The following is a 26,544-nucleotide window of genomic DNA, read 5'->3' on the forward strand; positions in this document are numbered from 1 at the left end:
TACTTTATTTGCAAATTATCATGCATGAAATGATCAACTCAGCAAGTTTACCAGTCAACAAAGTGTGTGCTCTACCAGTTATAATCAATTTACATGTAATGATATGTCTAAATATGAATTTAAATGAGTTCCTGTCATTTCATGTTCAATAGCTGCTTTATCATCATAGATATGGACACTGACCATAGTTAATGTTGCAGAAACAGCAGAGCATGCAAAAGTTTCATAAGCCGATGGTAACCAAATACAAAGAAATTTGTTTTCATGTAAAAGATAGCCTCTGACTGCTAAGGCATGTTTATTTTCCAGTCAAGTTAACAAAAATAATTTCTAAGAGGTTGTTTTCAAGCATTTGTTGTATATGGCACAACTACATCAAATATACAATACGAATCACAACAGCATTCTCACCTTATAACCTACTGGATTTCTCTTTCAAAATATGAAAAGAATCCTGAGGCCACCACAGAATAAAGAACATTTCATTATCATCCCTGTTGCATATAAATATACATTATTTAGACCCTGCAAAAAGGACATTCTGGGGATGAAGAAAATTCTAGTTTCTTTAACAGCACATTAGACACATCCCTGCACAAAATATTTTAATACAATCATTACAGATTTAAAATAACCAGGGCAAGTGAAATAAAATTCCATAACAGCGGACAGTACTGATCAGATGGCATTTTGGAAGAATGCAAGACAAAGCCAAGTGTAACACACAAGAATGTATTATTAAAGGCTGGCCTCTAAGATGTCTTAATTTAATACAATTAAATGAATATAATAAGAATGACTTCATCAAAAGGACACCATTATGTGCTATTCTCAAAGTTACTTTCATTTTACTTAGAATAGTGTAATTCAGACAAATAAAGCTTAATATTTACCAAACAATAATCCTTTTAATCTTCCTTAACTTTATTTATAATGTACATATGCAGGTAGAATTCTCAAATGTATTTTTACTGGTATACAGAATCATTTAAATGCATATTTGGTGCAATTTCTTTTTTTTGGTGTTCAGAAGTCACTTTTATTTTGATAAAATGATACAGCAAATTTATACTTAACATCACATATAGATTTTGCCTATTTAAAGGATTTATAGAGCTTTTTAATTGTGGAATGGTAAATTTCATACATATGAAATTTTAAAAATGCTGCATGAAATTGTGACCTTGCCAGTACATAGATCGGCCTTCAGAAACTGTAATGAGCATGAATGGACACACATTTCTATCTGGGCCCCGTACAAGTATGGACACATTGAAAATGTTGTAACATCAGTATGATTTGCTTTTACTTTGGTGGTTGTGATATTCTAGGCTCAGATGCAAAGTGCACCTTAATGGTCCTCATATCTGTACATATACCCCATTGTAGTTTAAAGGCATCAGCTTCTTTTATTCTCCCTTGTAGCGAGGAGGTCTTTTCTCTTTAAATGCAAGAAGACCTTCAATTCTATCCTTGGTTGGAATAGTCTGCAAAGGGTAATATGTAACATTTCATTATTGATACAAAAAACAATACCAACAAAAATATTTTTGTACATATCCCCATTCTTTAATATAACATAAAACATAACAGCAAAATGAAAAGTGCAACATACAGTCAGATATGTGAAAGTACCAGTCATTTCACAGGCACAAAAGGAGGCTGAGAAAAAGTTTAGGAGAAGAAGGAGTATCTTTTCTCTGAATAGATGAGAGTGAGAATGAATCTCTGTAGGGTTTGTTTTGGGGTTTTGACGTGTTTGTTGTTGTTATTCTGTTTTTGATTTTCTGTTTGTTACCTGGTTAGCACACATACTATTAAGCTGCATGTGCTTGTGAAGTGTCCTATATGTTATTTTATGCTAAACCAAAAGAAAACAATAGCAAAGCAGTTCTTGGACTAGGTGCATAGCAGTGTATGACCGATGAGGTATAAGGCTGGCAGTGCTTCATGTAGTGTCCTACACCTCATTCCTTAAATTCCTTATAGAAACAGAGTATGTAGAAGGAAGGCCTAGATCCATTGACAAAATATTTGTAGAAGGAACCATAAAGCAATTTCTACTTGTATTTCTGCATGTGCCTCACAACATGCTCCAGCAAAGCCTCTTTTCTACATTTTTTTATTTAATCATGGTTACATACCTGAGCATAACAAGCTTCTTCGATTGCTAAGCCTGTTACTAAGTCGACCTGAGAAAAAGAATTCAACATTTTAAAAAGCATATTTTTGTACATTTCATATACATTATTTCTGACAGCTAGCTGTGTTTCGATATGCCAAATACTAAAACAGTTTACTTTAAAGTTCTTCTATAGTACATTAACAGACAAATACCTCTCTGCCATGTGGTGAGAGTGATTAGTGTTTCTGTAACAGTTTCCGTATTTGGTGATACAATTAGTAGGTAATACACTGTCAAAACAATGTATGTTCTTCACTGCACATTTGTAATCATTTCAACTACTACAAGGGAAAAGATTTACTGCATGATTATTTAAAATTTGTTCTGAAATAAATATATTCAAAAAAATCTGTAAGAAAATAATACCATACTATAAAGTAAACATGGACTCAATTTTAAATGGATTTAAAAAAGTAAATGAGGCCAGTGGCAAACCTGCACCATCACCCAATTTTGTGAGTTGGTCTGAAAAGCTGTCCTGGTTTTAGCTGAGATAGAGTTGATTTTCCTTATAGTAGCTGCTATGATGCTGTGTTTTGGATTTAGGATGAGAATAATGCTGGTAACACACTGGTTTTGCTTGCTGCAGAGCAGTGATTACACTGAGCCGAGGAGTTTTCAGCTCCTCACACTGCCCTGCCAGCGAGGAGGCTGGGGGTGCATGAAGAGCTGGAAGGGGACAGACCCCAACTGGCCAGAGGCATCCAAAATGTTGATTTTTTTTCTCTTGGGGCTGCAGTGCTTGTTCTCAGAGTTGTGCTGTGTAACACCTTACTTGCGGTCTATGCTCCCTGTTGTGCTGTTTGTCACCTCTGGGGGCTGGTTTGAGGTTATCATTTTGCCGTACTGTGTAACACTGGCTTATGATATGATAAAATTACTGGTCAGAACAATTGCATTGTGCATCACTTGTTTCGTGTATATAGTAGTAGTAGTGTATTTTCTCTTCCTTTTCTGTCCTATTAAACTGTCTTTATCTCAACCCGTGAGTTTTATCATTTTTCTGATTCTCTCCCCCATCCCACTGGAGGGGAGTGAGTGAATGGCTGTGTGGTGCTTAGCTGCCTGCTGGGCTAAACTACAACAACAGCTGAAATGACTGTTCTGCTGAAGTGACTGAAATGATTTTCTCACCAGTATCTCTCTGCCTTTCTAAAGTGTCAGCTGCAGCAGAATTACCAACTCTCCAAAAGGCTAGCGAAAAGGCTGTGGCTATGCACCACAAGTAGATTGTCAAGAGAAGATAAGCAACAGGATAGATTACCAAGGGAAGCCGTGAAATCAGAAAATGGTAATCAGAACCAAATATGAAATTGGATTCCAGATATAATTTTAACACTAGCCTCTATTAAACTATTAAAAAAAATAGCATGCCTTTTGGCCTTTATTAATTACTAAACACTGAAAGCCTTGATAGACTTCACAGAGTATGACTTTGGTGATGTTCTTCTGTCCAGCATTTGCAATATAACTTGTTCATAGCAGTGTATGCTTATTTTCTCCTATTAGTAACTAGCAGAGTGCATTACACCTAGACAGATGTAGGATTGCTACACCTTGTTATGGAAATCAACATCATTCCTAGTCTCAACAGTATGAACTCAAAAAACATCAAAAAACATAGACATAAAAAAAATGCAGTTAATCTTCAAAAAGGTTTTGACCAAATAGACTTTTAAAGACTTTAAAACACTGAGAAACTAAACACAGTTCTAGAAAGAAAAAAAAAATAAATCACCATGGTAAACCTGTTGCCAGCCTGACTTATTTTTATGGGAAGTACAGATCCTTACCTCCATTCCCTGATTGATGGCCAGCTTTGCAACTCTCATTGCTACTGGTCCCTGAAATGAAAGACAAGGCTTATTTACATATCATTAAATTCTAAAAGATTATGCAGTAAAGAGTCAGCACATCAATGTTCTTATACTGGGACCCTTTAGACTTTGAACGTGTATTAAACAGATACAAAACAGGTCAGGTTATATATCTACAGTAGCTATATTCTAACAAAATGATATTTTCAACGTTGAGAAAAAATGAAAGAAGCATATCGTTTTCAGAATAGAGAACTGAAAACAGCGTTTTGCGTTTCTGTTTCAAAGGTGCTGAGCATATCCACTTTTGTCAAGATTGCTCAATTCCTTTCAAAACGAGGCTCAGAATGACCACCATAACGGGGCACCATTATAGGACTTTATAGATCAATCTAATTATGTCCCTATTATCACTCAATGGAGATACATAAAAAGATACGAAACCAAATTCAAATGGATCAATACAGCTTCAAACCTAAAATGTGTTACTGCAAAGCCTGCGGTGGTCAGGTGATGACACTCCTCCATGAGCCACTGAGTTCAGTAGCAAACAGAAGGAGTTCCACCTCGGTCCTCCACAAGGAGGCATCTTTGGGAATCATCTCAGTCCTATGCCTATCATTAGCATCAGCTTCTGAACGGTAAGAGACTGCTTTAAAGAAGTGGCCTACTGCTTTGGGAAAAGCCAAATGCAGTCCCTTCGGTGGTGACATGGCATTGCACTTGCATGAGTTGACAGGACCTCAGAGCTTTCCATATGCTTTTGAACTGGTTCCACTGCAAAGCTCTAACTACAAATCAGCCTTCCAGAACCACTGTATGCTAAAAGCTTTAGTATATTTTTCATGTTTGTCTTTCTATGAGGGTTTTCAAAACACAAACAGTCATTTTAAGCATCTCATTTAATCCATTTCCTATTTTGAATGCAAAGATTTTGCTGCTAAACTTGTGATCTGATACAGTGGTTTACTCATTTTCTTTAATGCTACCACCTATGAATTTGCTACCTGGGACACTTCAGTTAAAAAACAAGTTTGATGATCTCCAAACTCACATTTCTTCTCTGAACAAACAGCCTGCACTCTATGCCAGTAAGGGAACAGGTAGCAATCAGCTAACACAAAGACTCCTGTAAGGGTCATAATTAAATTTCTTACTAAATTGTTTAGGTTCTAAAGCACAGAAATTCAGCAAATCCCATTTCAAGTCTTTTAGTAAAAGATGGAGATAAGATGTCATGTTGAATAAATGATACAAGAGCATGATTCTTTCATCAAACTTATACATAAAGGACAGAAAGCAAACGGATCACTTTCCAGTAGTAAATGGGTTTTGCTTTAACACTGATATTACATTTAGCTTTGTTTTTTCAAAACAAGAGTTATGCTGAAATACATTCACTTTCATAAGGACTTTTTTGTATCTCTTTCGAAGTGTTCAACAGCAACAGAATAACCTACTGAGACAACTGATTTACCAAAAAAAAAGAAAAAACAAACAAAAAAACAACCCTTACACCATTTTTTAGTGTTTAACATGTGAAAACCAAAATACACAATGCAAACACAGACCACAGCATGATGATACATGGATTGACAGAGCTTATTTGCTTTACTGGGAAATATTTACCACTTGATCCATGAAAAAAATTTTTCATTGCTCTCCACATAACTACCATGACTTGTAAATACATAACTTCATGGCAGTTATAACCAGAATACAGCTGAGTCTTTTTCAGACTTAATATTTGGTGACAACTGAAAGCAAAATAATTAGTTATACCTGAGGTAAAAATTCTCTTGCCAGAGCTAGTGCTCTTCTGTATGCGGCATCCCCTGCTTCATTCTGTTCTACCACATGGCTAATCAATCCTATTGATTTTGCTTCCTCACCATCTACAATGCGTGCAGAGAAGATTAGTTCTTTAGCCAAAGATACTCCAATTGTGCGGGGTAATCTCTGTGTCCCCCCTAAAATTTGGAAAAAGAGAAAATGCAAGTATTAGTTTCACATTCCTTTATCCCACAAATGTAGATGCCTTATTCAGTTCAAATATTTTCAATTCCATAAATATTTCTATGAAGATATAGAAATTACATTATCATACAAAGACACTCCAAAGTGTCTTTTTCAATTTTGAAACTAAATCTAAAATCAAATCAATTGTTCTGTTTCTTAGAAAGACGTGAAAATAGCTGAAAAGAGCTAATAGTAATAGAAATTCTGTTTGACTGCAAGCAGGTTACCTTACTCAAAATCAGCCAAATGCTGACCATATCTAAGCATTTTGCTTCTTTTTAACAATCTGTATATTTACATTATATTACCATCTTATGAACATTTCTGAAGAACTACACTCAAGAAAAATATATACTCCAAGAAACAGAACAAGACTGTAGCCAATGCTAAACTTTGCATGTATTAGGGACAGGAAAAATTTCTACCTAACATGAACTAAAGACAAGGTCTTTAAAAAGTCATGGCCTTGCCTCTCCTTACATTTGTCTTACTGTTGAAATCTAAAGCCTGATTACAAAAATTAGAAAAGAGCAATGATGGATGCAGGCCAGTGGAAAAAGGCACCTAACATTACTTAGCTTCTCTTACTATGATCAAAAAATTTTGGTAGATTTTGAGGTCAAAAAGTAGTAACTGCATTAACCAGACATGTGAAGATAGATTGCTTGGTTATATGAAGAATTAGCTTTCTAAAATTGATAGACAATGATAATGTGAGTATAACCATTATCAGAACTGAAGACATAGATTGAAACCACAGAAGCAGATATTTGTATGAACTAAGAAGAGTAAAAATGGCCTTCATCCAGGAGAAGGTATTTTGAAACTATACAAGGTACTGTTTTGACACGGATCTGAAACAAATATTCCATTGAGACAGGCAGTCTGAAAGTAAAAATTTCTTTCCAAATAGAGCTATTTCTGCAAGAGCATGTTAATATATTAAATTACAAATGTATGTATATATGCAAGAGAAATATTTACAGATGTTCAAAGACAGCTGGTAAAACACTGGACAAATGCGTGTTCAACTAATATAAAACATTAATTTCCACTAGCTAATTGTAGACTAAGCCTGTACTTTTTTGAAACCATTAAATTCTCTTACTGATGCTTCCTGAAAATACTTTAAATATGTTTCTGAGACATGATCTGACTGGACATAAACAAAATCTTATTGTGATTCCATGATTCAGCTTTCAGAAATTATTATTTCTTACGAATCACAAGCTTCAGTACTACTGTATTCCTTTCCATAAAAACAGACCTCCCTTTGAACACATTACATCATACAAAAATTAAGGTTTGGGGGATTTCTGTCTTATGTCTTCTAGAATATTACAAAATCATCATATATAACAAAAAACTGACCTATCTTTTCCAGGCTGAAGTTGAAGGAATTAAAAAAATAATAATAAAAATTGTTACACTCAAAATAGTTATAAAATTTGCAGAACAGTAACATTAGCAAATACAAACACCAAACACTGGGAACTTTCTACAGACCTACCATTCTGGTATGACTAGTTAAGACCATCATCATGGACAAGGATGACAGGCAACAGAAAAATGAACTCATGTTTGGAAGTTCTGCTAGTTCAGTTAAGCAGGTGATAGTGCTAGCAGGAAAATTTTGCTAACAGCACCCACCAGAAGAACTGAAGAATAAGAATTTAAAGAAAGGCCCCATTCTAGAATATATTTATGACAGGGAAAAGAAAAAACAAAACAAAACAATAAAATAAAAAAACAACTCCTTTTTCAAATACTACAAAACCCTGAAGCCTATTAGTCTTGGCTGCCTAACTGGTGAGATTCACAGAGAATGACTTAAACTCTAGCTATAAACATTTAAATCCCATCTATATGCCATAAAAATATGAGATGTGTTTTCAAGAAGCTTGCTGCTTATGATACCAAGCTGTACCACCGCTTCCACACAGAAACATTTACTGGCATTTTTTTCTTACTGAACATGTCTTTTCATTTCTCACCCAAAGAAGCTGTCATACCCTAATCAATGTCTATCCTCATACGCATTTACGTATACATCAGAACACTGCAGATGTCTACTCTCTCTTTAAGAACAGTTTTTTTCATAAATTATCCCTTGCACCATAGTAATAAAATCCAGAAATGTATCAAGTTTGGCTTTTGATTAAAGAAAACTATGCGTCCAAATCATAAGACCTGAAACCATAAGAAACTGAATCTACTTATTCCATATCTTCTGCGCCTTCTTTGTTCACTATGCCTCATATTTTTTTCTGCTTAAATATCTCTCCTTCCTTTACTGCTTTATTTCTTCTATTACTGCTTCTACCAGGAAATGTTGAAAACAAAATTTAATTGTGCAATAATATTTCATAACTTTGACCAAGCAATGGATATGTTTAAGCATGAAATAGTGTTTATAGATGAAAAAAAAAAAAGTGTTCTTGCCAGTGTCTTACACAATAATGATTAAAGAGCAAAAAGAAAAAAAAAAAAAAGAACAACAGACTATAGTCTATGTTGTTTGGCTGCCTCCCACACAGCAAAGCCATTAAGGAGAGGAGCACGTTCTTTGATTAATATTCACAGAATACAAGCCAACAGTTCAACGCATCAATCATACATATTCAGTAGTAGCAATAAGATATATGCGTACACAAAAGCAGTAAGACAATCAATTACAAACAACACACCAAAATACACATAAGTTATGTCCATTTATGAAGAAAATACAGAGTATGCTGCAGATGGATGTTGTGTTTTGGTAACACACAAAGAACATATAATGCCTGCCAACTACAATCAGAGCTAAAGGAAGTAACACCCAGTCTTCAAAGACATTACTTAACCAAGGCATTTCATCTAAATGTAGAGCAATATTTGATGGAAGAATAGCTGTTTCTTTTTCACAAACTTAAGGACATCTTATTTCAAGGACCAGTGATCTGGTATTATGCAGTGTGTTAAAAAGCGTATTTGACATACAGTTGCAATGTAAATGAATTCTTATCTAAGGTAGTATATATTCAACGTTGTAATAAATGTAAACACCAGTTTTAGATGACACTCCAGTTTGTGTGAAAAGACACATTGAATACAAGACTCCTAAGCACTGGTATGAATATTGTTAAATGTACTTTTTGCATGCCTTATTTTTTCTTAACAACCAGTTGATTTTGTATGAGTATTTATTTACTGACAGTAATTCAGCAATTACAAAATACGTACACAACTGGTTTGGATTAAGGGAATTACGTGATAAATTCCCAAGTGTATATCCAACAAGATGAAGCAACTAGCTTACTGGAAATAGATTCATCATTCTGGCAGAGAAGATCTACAATCAGTAGTTTCTCATAGCTCAAGGCTCTGTCAAAATATATTGGATGAAATCCTGTTCTGACAAAAAAAAAAAATCCAAACTTCAATTTAGTAATATTCTTGTTTATTAAGTCAAGTAAAATGATTCTTTCTATCCTATTCTTTTCACCGCAAACTTTCTTTGATTTGCATTGGATTGATTTAACTGTACCAGTATCTAGCTTTCTCTTTTTAACTACTGTACAATTCTAGTGTTTTATTAATAATCAATAGTGAAATCAAAGTCCATCAGCCACAAACTTTCTAATTACCCAATTCAGCCAAAAACATCTTGTAGGCATCATTGTGGTTCTTTCACAGAAAGCTGTGAGGAGTAGACTTTTTTCCATTCCATTGAAAGATATGGAAGAAGAACGGAATATGGGAATGCAGAAGCCTGCTGTTAACAACATCCAATCCTTGACAATAAGTATAGAGCCCATAAACATGGCTAAAAAGACTGTTTTAATGTAATACTTTTCAGTCATGTATCTTGTATGTAAAAAGTACGTCTAACAAATGTTTTAAAGTACCTGACATCCATTGCTAAATAAAGCAATTTTCAAAATACAAACATTCTGAAAGCTGTCAAAACAATCTTTAACACCAATTTTCCAACAGATTATTTACCAGATCAGGCCTTGATCCTGCAAAGACACAAAAGTTTCAGCTCACTTAAATCCGGGAATAAATCCTTATGGGATCAGACATCCCAAATCCTTTCATAAAAGAAAACATGAAGAGCCTGTAACTGGCATAAACTAAGTAACTAACAACTGAAAACAACTTAGACCAGGAAGGACATCAACAAAGATGTAGGACCGAGTGAAAACAGCATGGAGATAAAAAGAAACAAAATGTTATCTCTGTGACAACAAAAACGCACCGAATTGACAAAAAGCAAGCAGTAGGCGAGGCCTCTCTCCTGTCTGGCCATGTAAGTAGTTGTTTGGAAAAAGAGTGGAGACCTGGATGAAGTATGCCCAAGACAGTGGCCTGAGATTGACTCGGGAGTTGTGTCGGGGTCTGTGATGATTGAGGCCAGAAGCTGTAGCCAAAAGGGATTTAGTAGGAGGCTGCCACAAGGGCCAGTGGGAATTTATTTTGCCAGTCAAGCCAAAAAAAGCTCAGCAGCGATCTAAGTCACAACTGCACCTGAGACTGGAGGTGAAGGATGACCTGCTACCTACAGCAGCATGGCGGCTGCAAACCTCAGCTCCAAAGCTGCCAACCAAACTTGCAAATCAGTTCTTGATTTTCACAGTCTATTTTATTCATTTACGTCTGTAGTTTGGTTTATTTAAAAACCTATCTGAAAAATGCCTAGAATATATCAAAACTGCATGCGTGGGTGACTTGAAGGTGGCAGCTTGAGTCAGTAGAACATAGTACTTGGCTTGAAGATGTAAGAACACTTACAATTCATGAGAGAAAGTATAAATATACTCTCAGAATTCACTAGCAGTTTAATGATCACAGCTTTTGTACGGTAAGATGAAATCATTGGGTAATTTAGAAAACATGATTTATTTTCAAAGTAATCCTCTTGTGGATTGGGAAAGATTAGAAATTGGTAACCCAGCAGACAGTTGCATATGTGAAATGAATGGATCAAAGAACGAATCTGGAACCTTATTTTTATAAAACGAACTCCACTTCAGAAGAGATTCTGCATCTAGTGTGAGGTATTTACTGCACACTTCCCTCACAACTGTTGGACATCCTGCTACACATCCAGACCTTTAGCAGTGCATAGACTCCACTGTCAGACCAAACACCGCTTGGCAAGCACAGATCTGCATTATTCCACATGGACTCCCAGGATTCATGGCTTTAGCAATGCACACACTGACAATCTGCTTTATCGTTTTCACTTGAATTATTTAAGGAAGAAAAGATAAATGCATAAGGCCATTAGTCTAGTTATTAAATTTTACTTTAACATAAACAAATGCAATAGAAATGAGCACACATTCAGTAAGGCCATGCGCCTTTCTTTTACTCCAGATAGAAACTTGTTCTTACTGTCCTTTGAGACGCAATGACAGAAAGTGCATTTACGCAAAATTAAAAAGTACATACACATTATAACATAACTCATCTTGCTGCAGATAGAAATTAATGGCCCAGGAGAAGGCATTTTCCAGTTTCAAAATTACACCCACACGTTTATGAAGTCATTACTCAGCTGTAACAACAGGTAGGAGGTTTAGAGCAGTGCTGTTTCGTAGGATCATACTTAACAAATCATGTGGACTTTATGAGTAATATTAGGCAAAAACTTTTTTTAAAGTTGCATTTGAAATAAATAATTTTGTAGTCCATGCTCTTACGGTTTTGGATTGATTGTAGCAGCTAAAATTTTACTCAAGAATAATGACATAAAAAAAAATGACATGAGAAAATCTATCATAAGTACTTAAGCAAATTACAGAAAAATGGGTTACCACAGTGGTATTCTATTCTTACTTACACTTAGAATGAGATCACAGTCCCAATTTGGGACACTTCCTTACTTTAGCATTTAGTAGCCACAAGTGAAATAAAAAAAAAAAAAAACACAAAAAAAAACAGTAAGCAAAGCAAAACCAGACTATTACAACCGAAATCTCCACTACTTATGGGTGAGTTACTTGAATGTTTTCCTTACTTCAATGCTCTCCATATAGAAATCTACCATTTTATCCTTCCACATAGCAAAGTAATACACTGCACTACTAACCTCCTACACCCAACTCCTATTCCTAACACTACACCTTCTCATATCCTGACTAATATTACACCTGCTTTCAACAATTCCAAAGTAATGTCTTTTATTTAAGAGTTTTATTCTTAATTCTTATTTTATTCACAATTTATCTCTGAAATTATTATTCATCTCTCAAAATCGTTGGCTTGAGCAGTCCTAAGGAAAAAATAATCAGTGCCAACTTAGAATGGGAGTCCAGGGAAAACTCCAAAGCCAAGACTGTAGTAGGACACAGCACCACCTGGTTCAGCTGTCTAATCCCAAGTGACAGACTGACAGCAGTGGTGAACAAGGGAAGAGAAACTGATGTCATCTACCTGGATTTACACACAGCCCCGAACAACATCCTTATCTCTAAACTGGTGAGGCATGGACTTGATGGATAGACTACTCAGCGGATATGGAATTATCTGGATGGTTGCATCCAGAGAGTTGGATTCAATGGCTCAAGGTCCAGGTAGAGACCAGTGATGAGCTATGTCCATCAGGGGTCTGTACTGGGATCAGAACTGTTCAATGTCTTTGTTGGTGACAGGGACAGTGGGATTGAGCACACTCTCAGCAAGTTTGCGGATGACACCAAGATGAATGGTGCAGCTGATACACTCTAAACTCTGGTCCATCCAGAGGGACATTGGCAAGCTTGAGAGAGGAGAACCATGTAAAGCTCATGAAGTGTTCAAGGCCAGGTTGAGTGGGGGTTTGTGGAACCTGGTCTAGTGGGAGGTGTCCGCTGGGATTTGAACTAGATGATCTGTAAGGTCCCTTCCAACTCAAACCATCCTATGATTCTATCTCTAAGAATAATTACAACTTCCATTAGGAATTAAAAATTAAAATAAATCCAACATAAAATATAAGAATGCATTCAGAATATGTTATAGGATATTCTCCCTTTGCTACTTCTGAGCACTTGAATATTCACATGCCTAGCTTGAGACAATAAAAGACTTTTTTTTTTTCACCAAACATTCTTAGTGATTTCAGATTTCAGCTTCATGTTTTCATGCTCAATGTCTCCAAAATACTGTAACTTGTGTCAAACTGGCCATCAAAACACTAAAATCTATGAGCTGACACCTGAAAAATTGCCGTTTGAGAGATCTGAACATATGAGGCTAGAATCCTCTGACACAGGCTGGGATAGATGCTGCTTTTCCAAAGCCAAGAACATCCTTTACTGGCTCTTCAGAGAACTGAGTTATTAACTATACAAATACAATTCAGCCTCTACTTATATACTGAGAACAGCAGATATCCTCAAGACTATATAGAAGACCAGGTATTCAAAGGCTGAAGGTTAAAAATGAAACATAAATGAAATCAACTGGAAGAAAATTCAAATTGTTTATTTGTTCATGTCTCTATCAGGAAATCATATCTCCTTACTATTTTTGACTGACACTTGGCCCCATCTATTGCTGTTCAGGATGAACTGAGAGAGTGTAGATAGGACTAGCATATTGTTTTGAGGAACAATACATTAAAAGGATAGATGACTGGTATTACATTTAAAAGTGCCTCTTCTTACTGATAAATACTATTTTGTTTAATTCACATTGTTAACGTTTTACAAATGAGAGTTTTTAAAAATCTCGCAGTCCAAATTCATGAAAAAAATCATTTTAATTTGGAAATAATTTTCTGTAAAGATATATAATAACATTAAATGACAGTTACCATGCAACAGGTGGATCCACCCCAGTAAGTGTAAACAGTGTAAACTGAGTATTTTAACATTGCATTGTTTGGGATTATTCCGATGTTTTTCCTCGATAGAAATATGTAACTCTTCCAACAACTTCTAGTCAAGTTGTAATTAAAAAAAAAAAAAAAGGAAAAAAAAAGCCAATAACTGACAGGAAATTAACAAAGAAAGAGCTGAAATAAGTGATTATTCCCAGACTGTAGCCATCTGACTGTTAAAACACTAATGAGAGGGATTACATTAAGAAAGGCTCTTTCATATTCCTCTCACCTGCTGCTGTGACATAAGTGATACAGAAAAGAATTCACCGCACACAGGATGCAATGCAAGAGGGCTGTATGCAACAGTAATTCTTTCCCTATATATGGAGAAGCTAGTGCTAATTAGATTCTTCTGCCACCTAATCACACACAGATGAGACGGAATTCATGGACCTTTACAGTTTTGAGGATCAAAGAAATTAGATATGAGTTTTACTTTCCTTACAACCCACTTGCAAATTACAGGAAAAGAGACATTTGGGGCTACATATGCAGGATGTAATGAAGAAATGAATTTGTATCAGCACAGTGACCTAGGATAGCAGCTGGGAACACTCCACTGTTAAAAAAAAAAAGTATCTTTAATTAGCGTCATTAAGACTTTTTACTTCAAACACTAAAGATAAACAAGATGGGTAACATCACTCACCTACCTCTCACTAGCTGTTTACATCAGGTAGGACCTTTCTGCTGTGAGCAGACCTTGGTGCTGAATCCTTTCTGCTTCTAGCTGCAGCTACAGCCTGGTTGCTGCTCCTAGTTACGGATATCTCAAAGGCACTTTTACATGGAGATCCTTTGACCCTTCTTTAGCAACAATCCACCTGCTCAATGATAGAGCTCTCCCAAATCCCTAGCAATTTTGTAACATTTTATTGGAGCCTGGACACTTCAAAAGAGACTTCAAAAGCTCTCTTTCTGTGTAAGCCCTTTAGAGAAAACAAGGCACAACAAGGAACTCAAAACTAGAATTCCTTTAATAATGGACAATTTGCCCTTGAAATCCACAGAGAATCATGGAATCTTTAGAAAAAGAGAATATGCTGAATGAAAGCCCTTGTAGATTCAATTTGCCTGCAAGGCTTGGAATTTGATGAACAAGCATAAACCCATATCACCTTCTTTGCTCAGAAAAGTGGTATTTTTAATAAACATCCCTATCTCCCCTTTTTTTCCTAAGCCTGAGATGTATTTCACCCTTAGAACTGGTGAAACTCTGAGAGGCTCCTTTCCCAGCCAGCCTTCATTGAAGCATTTATTCTTTTAAGTGGACCACTGAAACGGAGCTCAGAAATTGAAAGCCTTTATCATATCTCCATTGTTAAGTCTAACTAAGCAGGGATACATCTTCCCATGAATGTGTAACTTAAGGCCACACAGCAAAGTAAGTGTTCTGTGGAGACATCTGATCAAATACCAAAAGTTGGATAAGCTTGCTACTTGTTAGCATGGCCCTTACACTCTTGATTTATAAAACCTAAATATGATTTGAGACAAATCTGTACTGTTCTCTCAGTCTCTCGTCTGGTTTCTTGTTCATGCATCTCTATCTCCTTGTTTGCTTTGTTAGTTTGCTTTTTTAAGAGCCTAAAATATCATTTCTGGTGAAAAAAATATTACATTTAACCTGAAACAAAACATTTTGCTTATATGACTTGATTTTGATTGGTAATTTAGTTCACCCACCGAACTGAACCTTCAATTATTTTAATAGTCCTGCCTACACCTAAAAATGTCTAACTAAGAAAAAATTTGCCCTTCTCCAGTCTGCTGCTTGTACTCAAACTACATACTATTTCATAACAGTGAGACTTCATGGAAAACAAATCTCCCTGTTGTTTGCAATGACAAAAATTAAAGAAAAACAATGAAAACAACAGCATGACTTTGATGGTGATCTTATATGTTACTTTCACTGTACATTTGGAATATCCTTGAGAAGCAGCTCTTTTATTTGTTTTGTGTCAGTAATTTATAGCCCCTTTGGTATGTAGATCCACTCCTTACTGGTTCGAACAGGTCAGAGGTCTAGGTGAACACCTGTGATCTCAAGCTGGTAGGTTCAAATCCCACAGACAACCTCCCCCTGCTTATTAGACTAAACACTGCCATGATTCCTCACAATATTGTTTTTTATCATTTCCTCCTCTTCCTCCTAATTATGAGAGCAATGGTGTTTTCACGCAAGCATGCTGGATGGGAAAGAGACAACCACTTGCTCCCCAGAGAATAAACATTTTGCTAGTCTAAAATACAGATAGGCTGATGCTCAAGGCAACATAACGGAAGAGAGGGTTTGGGAGGGAAAGAACTCTTCTAAGGTAAAAACCCTGAGAAACTGAATATATGTAATAAGCCTAAGTTGCAAGGAGCTGGAACAGATGATTATAATTGGAAGTGGAGTTTCCAGTGACCCTTTGCAAGGCTCTTGAATTTCTTCTTTTTGTGGCAAGATCATCACTACATTTCTGAGACAAGAGGCAAATGAGGACTTCCCCTACCTTGACTCTTTTCTAGAAACACCTGGAAAAAAAAAACAACCCCCAGAAGTTTATTATGAGGATTGCACAGTCCAAAGCTAAAAGGAGAATTACACTCCATATATAATAAACTAACTAATGGCTATCCTTCTGGCAGGTATTAATTATATTAGTATATTAAGCTAAAAGGTCAAAATTAAACTATCTTCTTTGATCCTCTTTTAGTTCAGATAATTTCAATTTCAGTACAGTCATTCCTATTTCTTGACACTCAGATGCAAAATGTTAAAAAATGACATCAAACTAAGCCTCTGAAAGACTGAATTCTGTTTTTTTGCTAAAAACATTCATATCTATGCCAAATACACTGCATCCTCTGTTCCTATTTTCACAAAACTTCCACAGAGTAAGTCATGAGAAAACTCAGATTAACTCAGTCACCAATTAATACTGGTTTCTTAGATCTCAAATTACATTAAACTATAAAAAACATTAATATAAAGCTGCAAAGGATTAATACCTTTTGAGACAATTTTTTCCTACAACTTCTTTTTTCCCTCTGTGTCTGAGAATCAAGGGAGAAAAAGTCGCTCTTGGTCATAACCTGAACATACCTGATGAAGAACAGAGGTAGAGGAGGGACAGGAATCTAGTATTTCTGAAATTCAGAGATTTGTAATAGTTGGCTTAGATAAGTCTCCAGTGCCAGAGAGGCTGTGAAATAATTAAGGAAACAGTACTTCATAAATCATTTTATCCAACTTTATTTGTGGTGAACTAACTTGTGCAGCTGTTCTTTTAAGACAGACTACACAATTACCATTTCATTCATTGAATCTTCTGAAAATTGCTGAAAAACATCAGACATACAGTGAATTAACTATTAATTTGGAAGCTATTTTGCCTTCTAACATAATATAGTCATAATTGAATATGAAATGAAAATAATTGAACTCTATATTATTACTCACTGATGATGGATCTCAAAATAAGTAAACTATTCAACTAAAAACTGACTTGCACTATTCATATCTATATGAGTGATACATTTTTCCTTTCCTTCAAATGTAATGTTGATCATAAATAGAATTGATTTTGTCTTTATTTTATATTATCTTGGCATGATACGTAGCCTCTACTCACTTCAAAGTTTTCAACCACGTGACACCTGAAAACAGGGCCACATTTTCAGAGTAAATTAGTAAACTGTGTTTTAATTTCAGAGAACTGACATTATATTTCATTCATCCTTTACCCCATACTTTCCGAGGGTTCAGCAGTTGGGTTAGTAGTGTTTGCTGAGAAAACCATTACTAAAGTTCAACGATGAAAACCACATAATATACTTAAATACTAAAGATTCTCTTTCATATATTACAGTGTAAATGATCCACGACTGTTTTTTACGAGTATTCTAAATTCAGTTACTAAACCTCTAGAAGAAATCACTTTATAGCATAATCAATTGTTTTATTTATACTTTTATATCTTTTTTTAATGTTCACTTATTATTTTTCACCCCACCTTTTATAATGGTACCCACAGGTGCATGAATTTTCATTACATAGAACTGTGTGAGCAGTTGTGTTAAGTGTTTCTACCTCTATTATTATTGAAGTGTATTCCAACTTGTTACTTAAATTGCAGTTTACTGAGGAGTGATTCTCCCCTCCACAAGACATTTAGTTTACTGCTTTGTAATTGTGGATATTACCAATCTATTTAAAGAATGACACCCATAAAACTCTATTTCATAACTTGTTTTTTATAACTCATGTCTGGACCAAACTTACTTCGATGGCAATCAGTCCTCCCTCTTATCAAAATCACCAAAGGTCTGCAGAACTAATGGATTTAGCTCAAGGCTTATGCCCCTTTTGATTTCCATACTGCTTGATGGTTAACCATTTGATTTAATGACGCCTAATGCTGATGCTAGCTTTGCAGCAGAGATTTGATCGTTATGAATAGTGGTCTTTCTCTTTTTAAGTTCAACCCCCAATGCCCATTCAGCTACTCTAGACACTCAAGAATACAACTTCAAATATTTCATTAGGTTCGACATGGAGAATATTTGCTCTCTGGAAGTGCTCAACCCATTTGCAATACGACACGTGCTTTGCTCTTCCTCTTAACCCTTCCTCTGTACAAAAATGATCTATCTAAGAATAGGAAAAAAAATTTATTTTAATACATTTGACTTAAATAATGTTATAGATCAGAGAGTAATACTAATAAAAGGATACTAAAGTAAATAATTCAGTAGAAACAAAACATAAATCTAATATTTTTCACCTTCTGTGCCACAAAACTCTTGAATAATAATGCTGCTAAACACAGAAAGTGTCCACTTGTGATATTAATAACGGAATGTTTTTTTTTGCTGCTTTTATTTATTTATTGACATGCAAGAAAGCAAAAGATTGAATATGCTAATAAAAGCATTCCTTCTACTTGTTTCCTCTCCCTTAGTAATAGCTAATGATTTTACTTAGAGCTCCCCACACGCAAAGACCAGTATTTCTTTTGATCAAACAGTAACATTTTCAAATTCAAACCAATTGTTCTAGCAGTAAGAAATAGGTTTAAAATTTTCATTTAGCTCTTAACACATTACACAAATATCTGAGAACAAGGAAAGTGAGATACATCAGAAAGTGTTCTGTAACTTCTGTAGTCATTACTAGTCTAAGTCTGGCAATCACTATGTAACAGGCTAAACTGGCCTTTCTATCAGCAGAAGCATAGAACCTAGCACGTTGTGTTACAGCAGGTACAAAGTTCCCAATATTTACAAACCAAATTTCACATTATGATTTACAAACTACACAGGAAAAGTATCTCAGTGTCTTGTTTCATCCAACAATCAGATTTTGTTTATAAACTTAAAAATATTATTTATAAAAATATAGAGAATAACATTTTTGTTAACTATTTAACATTTTCTCTAAAGATAAACCATGATCAGGAGGTGAAGGAAGACATTGTTAGTTGGATTTTTACCTTATTGACAGAACAAGACTATTTATAGTCCTTCACTTCACAGGAGTTTTGGACAAATAAACTTAACATCTCCACAGCATGGGTGTCTTTTCATAGTTACTAGTGATGCTTTGTTTTGTTCTGTAACATTCCTGCAAGATGAAGTATTATCATCTTAACTTACCTGTACATAAAAAGGGAAAAATGAACAGTCATGTTCCCAGAATAAGGTTGAAGGATGTACAGTAAATGGGGAATTGTGTTTATTCTACACAGTGGGAAACAAAATATACAAAATATTAAATAGCAGCTTATTAAAGAACCATCTATCATGAGGAGGAGGGTATCCATGAAAAAAAAAACGTGATGATGTAATTTATCATGTTTCATAACGCTTACGTACAGAGCAGACAATTTCAGTCATGGGACATTACAGTGACAGTCAAACTGGTTATAGTTTTTCTTATAATCATTGGAAAATGTGAATTCATCAGTAAGTGAAGTGTTCGGTATAAACGCCCTTGTTTTCATTCAGTGGAACATAGGTGGGTTTCCTCTGAAAGCAGCTCTGTTTCCTGTCATTTAATGTGCATAGCTCATTTACGTCCACTCGACTTTTCAGACTCAGAAGCTTAGCCATGAGGAATGTAAAACCCCGGATACTGCGGGACTCAAAAGCTTATAGCTTTGTGGTAGATTCACCAAGCAAAACATGCCAGGCTAAGACTTGAGAAGCACTAGGCTGCCCAACCAGTTCGCTACAGTACACCAAGCTCTTGCCAAAGTGGATGTCCAAGTCCAGCAGCCAAGGGAAAACGGTGGTCTAGGAGCTTGGCAGTTCTTCAGATTCTCCTACCAGAGGGCCCTGGATCTCTGACCACTAGGTCAGAAGCTCCAAGGTCCCATTTAAGGTGATTCTTAGGTTTTTGATGTGGAGTGGGGAACCTATACAAAAGGTAGGCAGGTTGGGGAACCAGTCAGCCAAGCGTCTAGAAACCCACAGACTTTATATAATTGATTTCTTTAATTTTTCATTTGTTTCTTATTAATTCCAGCCTCAGATTTATTAGTCAGAAAACTTCCCATTCTTTTTAGCCATACCATTAAGTTATTAGGCTTTTCATTTGCCTTTACCTTTCACCCCAAAACAAAATGGGCTCAGTATACTATATATAACTTTGTTTCCCTCCTGAAATTATTGTCCATTTTGTCTCCTCCAATCTGATTTCGTTATGAGATTAAGTTTCCATTGTAGGTTCTGCAGTTTTAAGCTGAAGGTTAATAACTTTCCTGAGTTCTGACAATTTAGAAGAAATGGGCTGAGGCAGCAATTTTACACCATACCACTCAAATTCTAGAAGTCAATATGAAACCTCTATATGGGGACCAGGTAAGACTAAGAGTTTGCAAAGGAGTACATGTTAATTATCTCATCGGAGGAGGAGAAATAGCCAAATGCTACTTGGTTCAATTTTCTAGTACCCCTGCAGGTTAATACAAAGGAGTAGCATTTGGCTTCAAAGTGAACGGCATATACATCCTGGCTAATTAAAATGAAAATAAAACCAAAGGTCTTTCATGTTGTTATTAATATTTAATAAAATATTTCTAAGCTTCTGTCTGAAGAGAACACCAAGGGGAGTTCTGACTGTATTTCACCCATCTCTTAATTTCAAGAAATGATAGTATCTTATTCACATTACCATAGTACCTACTGTTATTGTTGGGATTACATTTTAACAGTCTTCCTTGTTTTCATGCTTCCTGACATCCAGATTAGGTTATCCTGACCACTCACACCACTCTGTTCAAACAGATAAAACAGACTGCTCATCTAATTTAGATACTTCAAGTACAAAGTAATCTTTTTATGTTGATCAGGATTCCAAAACAAATAGGGAATATTGTGAGTTCCCTGCATCAAGCTGTTGTATTTTTGTGCTTTTTTTTAGTGCATCTTCTAACAATCTTTTTCTTTCCTATGCAGTGAGTTTTCATTTCACATCCACTTAGTTGCCTTTGTAGATACTGTAAACAGATTAACATAGGTTTATTTTTTCTTAAATGCTAAAAAAGTTCAAAACTGTCTAAATATTAATTGTTATAGCCTCTTGGCAATATGATCCATTTATATTTCTATTTATAGGCAATGCTGGTAGTATCTTTTTTAGTATCACATAAAATTTCCCAATAAAAAGTGTTACTTTTAATTGACTGTAATTTCTCAAATTTTATTATTGATCTTCCCTTTGCAAGTAGTGCCCAGCAAGCAGTTCTTTTTACTAGGCTGTTCATTTTATTTTTATTTTTTTAATTCAGCCAAAACAGTTCAGATGTATTTAATAACATAACTAGTGGAAAAACATGTTTTCCTCATAATAATATTTTTTTTTTAAATAAAAGGCTTTGAGTCCCTCTAACATCTTGGTGTTGGCATAAAGAGTTAAATTTGGCTTAACATTGGTAGTAATGTCTGAGGAACATGTTATTTGCAATCCACAACATATATTTGGGTAATCTTCAGTCTTTTAAAAAACCTCAGTGTGAACAGCACCGGCAAACACAAGCATGAAATGAAAGAATTTACAGAGTAATGCACAGAGACAAGGAGCAGGCTTAAAACTATGCAAGCTGTATCAAGCAGTTTTGTGCAAGGCTGCATATAACACTAGCAATTTTTGAGTGCTTCAATTTTCAATACTTTCTTCCAAAATACCTATTATATATGCCTGTATAATCTCTTAGGTGTTGCTCCCTGCTCTTTTTTTTTTTTTTTAAAGGCCAAGTGTACAAATGCCATATAGGTATACAGCCTTTAGCTGCAAAGTACTGGTCTGCACCGTCTCTGCTGCTAAAAAATAACAGTAACTTATTCCTACAGCAGCACTGAATACCATGAAGAGCACACAGCACATGCGCAGTTGGGTATTCTGATGACAGAAAAGTAATGCAGCTTGGAGGATATCTGTATGGGAGCACTCAAACATTAGACTAATTTATATTAAGGTAAGAAAGTTTAATTTCAAAATTAATTAAATCAAATCAAGTTAAGCTCATTTTAACTTAGAACTATGTACGTCCACATAGGAATTAACCTAGCTTAAGTAATACTACAAATAAGTAAATTTTAAAATTGCATCCCTCTTCCAAAATAGATAAACCTCTAAAAACACTGTCTCTGTTCCCAGCTCTGGAAGGGGCTGTGTTTTAGTGGGTGCTGCCACTTCTGATATGTCACCATCCAAACGTCAGTCTTCATATACCATCTGCCCATTTTCACACTCAAGTTGTGCCCTGTCCTGTGCTCTTGTGGGGTCAGCCCCATTCCTTTCCCCAGCATTATGGCTCCTCAGCGTGTTATGTTTTGTTGTTGTTATTTTTGTTGCTTTTCTTTCCATTAGCAGTAGATCCCTTAACATATTGTCCTTTCAGTTCCAGGATCACCAATCAACATTTTCAACCCGAAAAGCTAATGCAACTCCTCCCAAATCCCCACTCCTTCTCCAGTTCCACTTCCTCACAAAGGGAAGTGTCCATTGTCTCACTAAACAGATCCTGAGCTGTGTCTTCCTTCCTCGTGCTCTGAATCAACCCTGAACCTCGGCAAGGTGCTGGGGTGCTCTGCAGCCACCCATGCGCTGTGCTGCGGTGGGCCCTGCAGCAGGAACAGGCCTTAGATTTCTCCCCCACTGCCCAACTTCAACCTCTGAATACAAGGAAAATACTGTTCATGTCTGACTAGAAACAAAAAATTATAGCTAGATAATAGTTAGGGAGTTCCAGAAAAAAACTATTAACAGCACGTGAAAGGAGTTATTTCCCCAAGGATAACACTTAGTCAAACTGCGTGTGCCAAAAGATACCTCCTTAAACACAGGGTCCTCTGTAATGCCGTCCAACCTCCCCAGACAAAAAAAAAAGTTTTAAACTAGCCCAAATTTCCATTTAAATTCTCACTAAAACAATCTTGAGATGGTTACTTAGCATTGGAAATTTCAGCCCAAATGGCTGGAATTGGTCAGTTGTATAAATCCATCTAGAGATTCCTGCCTAAGGAATGCTTACAAAATGTGCACCTTGTTAGGAAGCCTCAGCAAAACAAGAGCTTGCACAAGCACTATGCACTGGCATTATGCACTGAATGGAGACAGTCATATATATATATATATATGTATGTACATATAGAGATGTTTAAGTATGTATATACACAGAGCACTCAACCCCAGTGTTTACTTAATAGAAATACTTAGCACCACAAGTTTTTTAATGTTATTTTCATCTTTCCAGGCCTAAATATATAACAGCCTGAATAACAAACACTACTTAGGAATACCACTTCATTTACTTAAAAGTGTTCAGGTCAGTGTTGAAGACAGGGTGACTAATTCAGTATAGTTGTTTTTTTCCTTTAATATTATTCGATAGATGTTACAAACATGCCATGCAGTTATAACCTTCAGATGAACTGAGGGGGTAGAAATGGACAAAAGTCTAAGCACACATCTTTCATTAATAATAAAAAGCAGTTACCAAGCAATTCTGTAGGTGGTATGAAATATCTTCACTGTAGAAGACCTGCTGCAGGAATTCTTTTCCTATTAAACCACACTGAAGCCCTTAAGCTACTTTTAAGCAGCATATTAAACAAAGTCCAGGCTACATATAATATCGGGAGATTTTAAATGATGAAATCTAGGGCAACGCTGGTGAGATTTATCATACGTTTATGTGTGCACAGGTGCAGCAAAGCTAGCAAACCAGAATCAGTGTACTTGCACAGTGGAATTAGTCTAGTCATGTCCGAAGAATCCAACAGAGCTGGTGGCAGATAAAACTACTGATGCACAGTTTAGTCCCACTTAGTCAGTAGTTACTTTTCTAGAAGTTGAGCAACCTGGGTTATCAAACCTCTGAAAATTATGCAGATGCCACAAAAACACAGGAAAAAACACGTTCCATATGCTTTTGCATAAGGTCAGATTCTACATCCTGTAATACACAACATTATCCACACGATATAACTGTTAACCTTATCTGTACTAGAATGAAAGACATTCTAGAGCTTCAAGCAACGCTAAAAAACTTACACTGCGGTAAAACACTACATTACACAAAACACTTACACTGTGGTTGGAACTGGTTGATATTCAAGCTCCCTTCCAACCCAACCCATTCTATGATTCTATGATTTGTGCTGAGGGAAGGCTCATTCCAGCTGAATTTCACTACACCTGTTTGTCAGAGGTACTTTGAACAGCCCATTCTCTTGCCCGGACTCTATTTTGTTTCTGAAATCAACTTATACATGCTGGTTTGTACAGCCACAGAGAGACAAAACAAAGCACAAATCTGATATTAACTATGTCAAAAGACGATGTTTAGAAGAGATCTTTACACTTACATCACTTGATTACTGCATTGTATGAACTGCAGTGCAAGTTTACCCTAAAAACTACAGGTTCTACTTGAGATTATGTTTACTTAACTAAAGTCTACTTGAAATGTTTTAATTTAAAACCCAAAATACACAAAAGAAACATAATGTTTATATTAAGTATTATGTGGGAAATGATCATACAGTTTTCCCTCTAACTTCAGAACAGGTCCCAAATGTTTCTATTCCTAAATAGATAGTAATTAGGTTACTTTTTTAAACAATAACCAGTAAAACAATATGCTCATCTCTTGCATCTTGCATCTCAAGACAGAGAGCATAAAAGAGACCTTATTTCAATGTAACCACAACAATGAAATCTAGATGAAACAAACTGAAAGCTTACTAACGCAGAGTGCTCCACTGAAACTTAGCAATTCTTGTCAGTGTTACATTCGGGCTTCCTTTTTTTTTTTTTTTTAAATTGTATTCTGTGGGTTTGTGCTGTGTTTTTTTTTTAGCTTCTTATTTGCTGCATGTTGTGATGTGGCAAGATATCATTTTGAACATCTCCTGCCTGAAGATTTCTTTTAGGTTTACTGCCCAAATTCTTAAAACACTTTCTCTATCAGATGGCTTCTTTGTTCTGGGACCTTTAAATTAAACTCCTGAGTTTTATTTGTATTGATCACAGATTTATGATAGATTATTCCATATTTACTAAGTGCTTAGACAGCACTTAGAATCCCCAATATTTTTCTCAATATATATTGGAAAAAATATGTTTAAAAAAGTTAGCAGAGGCCTATTCCCCTTTAGGATAAGAAACTGCAAAACGGAAAATTCCGGAGAATAGAAAGTGAGACAGAACTCCCTGAATGACATAAATTTGTAGCAGAATGAAAGCAAGTGTAAAATTTCCCAAGTAATCTCATGTCCTCCTCTGAATATCTTGAAGCATCCAGAAAGGCCAAGTACATTCAACTTGCTCTTGTATTTCCTTCCTTATATAGTGGTCCTCTATCACACTGTTACCCATAGTACCGTTTCTTGCAATAGCCCGCCTTCTTTTTTATAGGGGGAGAATGGAACCACAGCATTTTCTCTTCATCATGTAAGTTGCTGCCACTAGAACCTGAGTGTCACAACCTATTCTGTGAAACACTTCAATTAAATAGAGTATTTTCATTATGTCAGCAAAGCCCTTTCAGACACAGAAAGTTACAGTGAATAGTACTTATTTACAGAATTCATTAACAGGGAAACAGAAGATCACTTCACCTACAGGAATATATTTTGAAACAACAGTGCAATCTAAACATTAGAAAATCTATTTCATTTTCTAGCTTTATGGGGTTGTATTTCCAAAGTTAGGCAACCACTGCTGCCACAAATATGTAATACATAGACACAGTATGCATAGATGCATATTTAAGTAACCTTAACATAGCACTAACAACTATGTTTGCATAGAGCTCTTTCTTGGTTTCTGAAGTGCTTTGTGCCATGAGGAAATTATCATTTTTGTTGTTATTCATACAAAAGCAATGGCTTATGTTTAAAGTACATTAGTGAACGTTACACAAGGAAACGTAGCACTGTGTTTGTAGAAAGGCCATTAACCCTTGAATCCACAAAATACATCAGTGTATGACATGAGATGTATAGGTCTACATCTCAATGAAACTGGTTGATACTGTATATTCAAAACAATTACTTGCTTTAGCAATTTGCTGAATTGAAACTTTACATTGCAACAGTAAAGACCAACTTTTCATCATGCCCCCGCTTAACAGCACCACTGGTCTTCTTCAAACAATACTGACAGGCTGATT

The 26,544-nt window shown here is 35.6% G+C and overlaps 1 protein-coding gene across 4 annotated transcripts in view; it reads right to left on the reverse strand.

Moving 5' to 3' along the window:
* Positions 1-588: 588 nt before the first annotated feature.
* AUH (AU RNA binding methylglutaconyl-CoA hydratase) overlaps positions 589-26,544 on the reverse strand; it is a 111,102-nt gene continuing 85,146 nt past the window's right edge. For 3 of the 4 annotated variants that reach the window (XM_050716491.1, XM_035569343.2, XM_035569342.2), the window contains 4 exons: positions 5,785-5,972; positions 3,979-4,029; positions 2,145-2,192; positions 589-1,487 (listed from right to left, as the gene is read on the reverse strand). In XM_050716491.1, coding sequence (XP_050572448.1) covers positions 1,410-1,487; positions 2,145-2,192; positions 3,979-4,029; positions 5,785-5,972 — 365 coding nt within the window. In that variant the 3' untranslated portion in view covers positions 589-1,409. The remainder of the gene's footprint in view (positions 1,488-2,144; positions 2,193-3,978; positions 4,030-5,784; positions 5,973-26,544) is intronic. The other variant, XM_035569344.2, reaches the window with a different exon arrangement.

Source organism: Cygnus atratus, chromosome Z (assembly GCF_013377495.2).
Source record: "Cygnus atratus isolate AKBS03 ecotype Queensland, Australia chromosome Z, CAtr_DNAZoo_HiC_assembly, whole genome shotgun sequence".
In the NCBI taxonomy this organism is placed as follows: domain Eukaryota; kingdom Metazoa; phylum Chordata; class Aves; order Anseriformes; family Anatidae; genus Cygnus; species Cygnus atratus.